We start from the raw sequence: 6,889 nt of genomic DNA, 5'->3' as shown, positions 1-6,889 counted from the left end.
ATCTTAAAGAAATATTGGAAAATAAAATAGAAAACTTTTATTTATTATTCAAAATAAGATATGGAGAAACTCACTGTTGTACAACTTCGACATCTGGCAAAGGAGAGAGGTCTTCATGGTCATACACACCTTCAAAAAGATAAGCTTATCAAGTTCATTAGAGATGCGGAGATAACAGATGAAGAGTGTAACAAAGAAGAGGGGAAAAATACAGAAAAAATCACTTCTGCACTACTTCGTCGATATGCATGGAGGCTTGGCCTTCGCGGCTATGCTAAACTTCGAAAAGCTGAGCTTATTAAGTTTATTAAGGATATGCAAGAGGTAACAACAGATGAGGAGTGGGAAGAAGAGAAAAAAAGAATTTTTATGATGAGAAGAAAGGTTGCCATAAAGCCGTGAACGTGTAACACGTAAACCTAATGAGTTTTCTTCACTTGATTCGAGTGAAAAAAAACACCTTAAAAAATTGGAAAAAAAATATGAGAAAGAGTTTATTGCTAATAAGAGAGACAATCACAATAATGGGAGCACACTTTGTTGACATACCTCTGTTGAACAAACTCACTGTCGAACAACTCCGTCAAATCGTGGCTATTCATAATCTTCGTGGCTATTCTGACTATGAAAAAAATGAGCTTTTCAAACTCATTATCATCAAGCCCGGGGGTGAACAACTCCGTCCAATAGTAGCTATTCATAATATTCGTGACTATTCTAACTATCAAAAAGATGAGCTTATCAAGCTCATTAAAAAAGATAGACATTTGGTAATAAAGGCATATAACGTGGTATTTGCACAGGAGTATTATGAAGAAGAAGCATGGTTGCAAGCGGAGTATGAAAGAAATATAGCAGATTGTTTAGAGTGATGTAAACAACGTAAAGTTGTGGGTTTTCTTCACTTGAATCGAGTGAAGAAAAACATCTTAAATAAATATTGAAGAAAAAAATAGAAAGAGTTTTTTTTTGAGACCAAAACTATCTTTACAAAATACATATTTGCATAATGGAGAGACACACTGTTGATCAACTCCGCAAAGAAGCAAAGATGAGAGGTCTTCACGGCTATTCAAGACTTCGAAAAGCTGAGCTTATCAGGCTCATTCAGTCAAGCAGTGCAGCTGCAAGTAGTACTGCGGTTTCCAAGCCGCAGAAGCAATATCGAAAAATCGTGTTCGTCTGGAATCACTCAGGTGGCTCTTTACTAGACGCACCGATACCCGCGCATGAAATACCTAAAGGAGATATATTGAAACCAACACCAGCACCACTGATAAAAAAAAATTGAAAAGGCTGTTGATTGGGGGAAAAAAAGGTTGAAGATTGGGGTCAGTGGTTGAAAAAAGAGGTGCCAAACACACCGCGAGCAGTCGATGACAAATTGAAAGATTTCAAACAATATATCAATGAACTGTACAAAAAGGTTGATCACCGCTTCAAACTTGTTGAGAGAGCGTCTTCATTGAAACGGTTTACAAAGATGTATACTATCGATGGGGTAGAGGGTTATGGGCCAAAGGGTTTTCTTATGACTGTAAAACCGACAGTTATCAACTTTTTGAATACACAGAAAAATATCAAGATAGAGTTCATGTTTAGGTGTGAGATGATAAAGAAATGTATTATTACAAAAGAGGTTGAGACGATGATTGCATATTTCTCATCTCATCAAAAGATCATCTTTCAAGAGACCGATGGAGAAGAACTTTATGAAGAATCTGTAGAAAAAATGATGGAGAGTTTGGCTACGTTTTTACGAAATAAGAGCGGGTGGGTTTTTAATCGTGTTGAGGGTTTGGATTTACATACTGTCAAGTACACCCCTTTCAAAGGCTCTTCGTACATTAAGCTGCCAAAACATCTCGAGAGTAAGAAGACTATAATAAATATGAAAAACAAGGATGAAGAGTGCTTCAAATGGTGTGTTACGAGAGCTTTGCATCCTGTTCAAAGTAATCCTAAGCGTATCACAAAGATTTTGAGAAAACAGGCAGAAAAACTCGTGTGGGATGGCATCGAGTTTCCAATGGAGGTGAAGAGCATTAGTCGCTTTGAAAAGTTGAATCCGGAGATAGGAGTCAACGTTTACATGTATGAAAATGGACTCAATCCCTTGAGAGTGAGCAGCATTACTCATGCTGTAAATGTAGTTGATCTTCTTCTTATTAGTGAAGGTGACAAAAAGCATTACTGTCTCATCAAGAATTTGAGCCGACTCGTATCGAGTAGCCTATCAAAAAATGAGCATAAGAAGTTTATCTGTAGGAGATGCCTTAATTACTTCGGTTCTCAGAGTGTTCTTGACACACACAGCGAGTTGTGTCAAGATCATGAGGCTGTGAGTGAGAAGATGCCAAAAGAGGGGACTTATCTCTCTTTTAAGAATCATCAAAAGCAGATGACAATGCCATTTACCATCTATGCAGACTTTGAGTCGTTAATCAAACCTTTAGACACCGTACAAGCAGATCCGAAACACTGTTACACTGAGAAAAAGCAACAACATATTCCAATAAGTTTTTGTTACTATGTTAAGTGCACATTTGATGATAGTTACTCAAAACGGGTTGAGTATACAGCCAAGTCTGAGGATGAAGATGTGGCGCAAACATTCGTTGAAGCGCTTGAAGATGAGGTTAGGAGCATATACAAAAACCACCCCACAAAAGAGATGATCTTCACAGACATTGATGCTGCAAAATTTCAAGATGCAACATGTTGTTGGTTGTGTGGAGAAGATTTTGAAGAGGAGAAGGACAAAGTTCGCGATCATTGTCATTACACCGGCAAATTTCGAGGGGCTGCGCATAACAGCTGCAATCTCAAATTCCAACGGCCAAAATTCATACCTGTCGTGCTGCACAACTTGGCAAACTATGACGCTCACCTCTTTGTTAGAAATCTTGGTGTTTCAGAAGGAGACATTGACTGCATACCAAACAACGAAGAAAAATACATTAGCTTTACGAAACACATTGTGGTTGACAAGTTTTTCAACAAAGAAAAAGAAAAAGACGTCGAGGTAAAGAGAGAGTTGAGATTCATTGACAGCTTCAAATTTATGGCTTCCAGTCTTGACAAGCTCGTTAACAACCTTGCCAAAAAGGGTGAGTCTTTCTTCCAAAACACACGAAAGTATTATTCTGGAGAGAAGCTTAATCTGCTGATGAGAAAAGGTGTTTATCCCTATGAATGGGTGAACTCCATACAAAAGCTTGATGAGACACAACTTCCGCCGAAAGAAGCTTTCTTCTCCGTATTAAGTGGTAAAGGTATCTCGGATAAAGACTATATCCATGCTCAAAATGTATGGAGCGTCTTTCGTTGTAAGACATTCAGAGATTACCACAATCTCTACAATCGAAGCGACGTGCTTTTACTAGCCGATGTGTTTGAAAACTTTCGAGAACTTTGCAAAGAGAACTACGATCTCGATCCTTGCTGGTACTTTACCGCACCGGGTTTGGCTTGGGATGCTTGTCTCAAGTTGACTGAGATAGAACTTGAGTTGTTGAGTGATATAAATATGTTGCACATGTTTGAGGCCGGTATTCGCGGTGGGATTTCAATGATTTCGACAAGGCATGCAAAAGCCAATAACAAATACATGGAGAAAAGCTTTGACCCTACCCAACCTTCAAAGTTTATCACGTACCTCGATGCAAACAACCTTTACGGTTGGGCGATGAGTAAGTCTCTGCCAACAGGAGGTTTTAAATGGGTAGATGAAAAAGACTTTGGAAAATGGAAAAGCTTCGCTTGCATTCTTGAAGTCGATCTGAACGGTGTCAAAAAAGAGCTTCACGATCACTTCAACGACTATCCACCCGCCCCTGAAAATCTGTTGATTGGTAAAGTACATAAGCTGGTCTGTACGTTAAACGAAAAGAAAAAGTACATCGTTCATCATGAGACATTGAAGCATTACATGAGTCTTGGAATAGAGATCGGAAAGATTCATCGCGTCATTAGGTTCAATGAGAGTCCTTGGATGAAAGAGTATATCGATTTGAACACAAAATTGAGAGCCAAAGCAAAAAACGAATTTGAAAAAGACTTCTACAAGCTGATGAACAACGCTGTTTTTGGCAAAACCATGGAGAACATTCGAAAACGCGTCGACGTGAGACTTGTTACCAGAGAAGAGAAGGCAAAGAAGTTGACAAATAAGGTCAACTTCAAACACCGAACCATCTTCTCTGAAGATCTTTGCGCAATACATATGGGAAAGACGCAGATTGTCTTCAATAAACCACTCTATCTCGGGATGAGCATCCTCGATATCAGTAAGACATTGATGTACGACTTTCACTACAACTACATCAAACCTAAGTATCCAGAGGGTAGATCAAAGCTTCTTTTCACAGACACTGATAGTCTTTGTTATGAGATTCAGACAAAAGATTTTTACAGAGATATAACTAACGATGTAGGCCGTCTGTTTGACACGAGTAACATTCGAGAGGGGCACTCTTCTGGGATACCGACCGGTGTGAACAAAAAGGTGATTGGAATGTTTAAAGATGAGGCAGGTGGAAAGATAATAGAGGAGTTTGTTGGTCTGAGGGCTAAGCTGTACAGCTACAAAATGTTTGATGATGGGGGAGAAAAGAAAAAGTGCAAGGGGGTGAAGCAGGGAGTGGTAGATCGCACGATTAGCTTCGATGACTACAAGAGATGTCTGTTTGGTGGTGGAAAACAACTACGAAAAATGAACACACTTCGGAGCCGAAAACATGAGATGTACATGGAAGAGATCAATAAGGTCGCATTATCCGCTGATGATGACAAACGAATCATTTTACCAGACAAAATACACACATACGCGATAGGACACAACTAAAATTCACAAAAACCACAAGTAGATTATGAGAAAGTGTCAAAAATATACTATATGCACAATAATTTGACGTGAATGTGCAGGGCCGAGCCGCCGGAAAGTACCAAATTATTGTATATGCACAATAATTTGACGTGAATGTCGTTGAGTTTGGCCTTGAAAATTACTAAAAATAGCTAATTTAACTTAGATTTACGCTAATGTGACGAAAGTGTGTTAGAACCGGCAACATGCCTACTACTATCATCAAAGGAAATGAGTATCGCAGAGTCACTGACCTGAGTAGCGACGACGACGCTGTGGTTTACTCTCTCCATCGCAACTGTTGCGGAGGAAGCGGCTACTACTCTGCCTTTGGTAAATATTACATTGTGTTTGCCAACAAAGGCACCTACCGACGAGTGAGTAACATGAACAAAGATGAAGACCCTGTAGAATATAAAATCAAGCAAGCGTTCCAAGATGGCATCTACTTCTGGGGTACGAATGATTATGTCTACTGTTTGAAACAGGCTGGAAAATGGGGTGTAACCTATCACAGAAGCACCAACATGAACTTGAACAAGGATGAGGCCAGCTTCAGCGTTCGCGAGTCAGTGCTTAAGTTTATACCTGGTGGCATAGCGCACACCCACGGAAAAGTGCTTGGGTTCTGGAAAGATATTAAACGTCTGCAAAACGACTCCAATATTGCCGTTCAATGGGAAAAAACCATCAAGAAAACCGTTGGATTTGACAGGAGCACCATGTCCACCATCGAGTTCGAATGGTCTATCGAGATGGGAATAAGCGAAGAAGTAGGGATCGAAGCCCAACTCTCAGAATTGATTAAGGCCCTCTGTAAAGTTCAGTTCAGCCTCAAAGAAAAGTATGGTGGAAAGAACGTCAACACTGAGCAGTTCAAATGGAGTGACAGCACTGAAGAAGACGAAACCTTTAGGCTAAAAATCCCCCCAAATACCAAGCTGTACGTTTGGCAGTTTCAACTGGGATTTGGAAAGAACAAGAATCTCTTAAGCCGTGATACTGCGATCACTTACGATAAAACACCACCTGAGGAGCCATCAGATTACTATTTACATTAGCCACCAGATGGCAGGTCGGGCTGAATCGGCACCTGTCTTAAGAGAGTTTTGAATGGTGTGACACTAAGGAACCTTAATAAGAACCGTGAGTGTTAGAATTAACTCTGCGTGACTTTTTAGAAATTTCTTATCACTTTCATTTACTTATTGTCTAGTATATACTACGCTTTATTTAGAAACAACCAATCCTGCTTTAAAGATGCAACAGGTCAAATTTAGTCTGTTAGCTAAAGTCGATCAATTTTTTGGGTATACATGAGTGTGTTTTTTTGTTTGTTTGTTTTTGAGTGTTTTATTTACTCTTTGATGAAGACATGCTTTACTTGAATATTGGAAAGATTACCAGTACTGTGAATATACATCACCTGTCTAAACAGATATCAAAGTGCATTTAAGTGTGAGACAAGTGTACCAAGGTCTGAATTTTTACTAAGTGAGTTTCTTTTGAGTGAAAATAAGCGTGTTTTGAGTGGGACTTGGATACAATCAACTGAAGAAAAAGTTGTAACTGGCAATGTAAACATGCCCTAAGTAGACAAAAAAAACGCGCAGATGTCTGCTTTCTTAGCTTTAACTGAATGTAACAAAGCCTGCGGTGTGATTAAAAATGTAACACAAACTAAAAGTTTTAATGAATGAGGTGATTCTGGGCGAAAGTGGAGAAATGTGAACGCAAAACTTGTTTGTAGCATCAAAATGTGGCTTCGTCTTCGTGGACCATTTCAATTTTGTCCTTGTTGGTAAATAGGGAAAAATGTTTAAAATTCCATTTCATATTCAATTGCATTTATTATAAAACGGTCTCGCTGAAAACATACGAATAACATGTACGAATACATACGAATAACATACGAAAACATATGGTCAAAATATAAAGGCTGCAAAGGACCAATGAACTGCAGCTTTTTCGTTATCATAGCTTTGGTTTTGGAAGGGTGGATTGTCAATCTGTTTGAAGAGC

At 39.0% G+C, this 6,889-nt stretch overlaps 2 protein-coding genes across 2 annotated transcripts; both read left to right on the top strand.

Moving 5' to 3' along the window:
* The first annotated feature begins 1,483 nt into the window (after positions 1-1,483).
* Positions 1,484-4,846, top strand: LOC148732451 (uncharacterized). Its single transcript, XM_088757844.1, has one exon. It carries the CDS (start codon positions 1,484-1,486, stop codon positions 4,844-4,846), a length of 3,363 nt encoding a protein of 1,120 aa, XP_088613970.1.
* Positions 4,847-5,073: 227 nt separating this feature from the next.
* Positions 5,074-6,545, top strand: LOC148732450 (uncharacterized). Its single transcript, XM_088757843.1, has one exon. It carries the CDS (start codon positions 5,074-5,076, stop codon positions 5,926-5,928), a length of 855 nt encoding a protein of 284 aa, XP_088613969.1. The 3' UTR covers positions 5,929-6,545.
* Positions 6,546-6,889: the final 344 nt, after the last annotated feature.

The sequence above is a fragment of the Stylophora pistillata genome, chromosome 4 (assembly GCF_964205215.1).
Source record: "Stylophora pistillata chromosome 4, jaStyPist1.2, whole genome shotgun sequence".
Classification (NCBI taxonomy): domain Eukaryota; kingdom Metazoa; phylum Cnidaria; class Anthozoa; order Scleractinia; family Pocilloporidae; genus Stylophora; species Stylophora pistillata.
The sequence above is the reverse complement of the archived record's forward strand: the minus strand, read 5'-3'. Positions and strand labels throughout refer to the sequence as shown.

Excerpts from the sequence above, each read along its gene's own strand:
- LOC148732451 (XM_088757844.1), top strand. The coding sequence starts at position 1,484 with ATGTATACTATCGATGGGGTAGAGGGTTATGGGCCAAAGGGTTTTCTT.
- LOC148732450 (XM_088757843.1), top strand. The coding sequence starts at position 5,074 with ATGCCTACTACTATCATCAAAGGAAATGAGTATCGCAGAGTCACTGAC.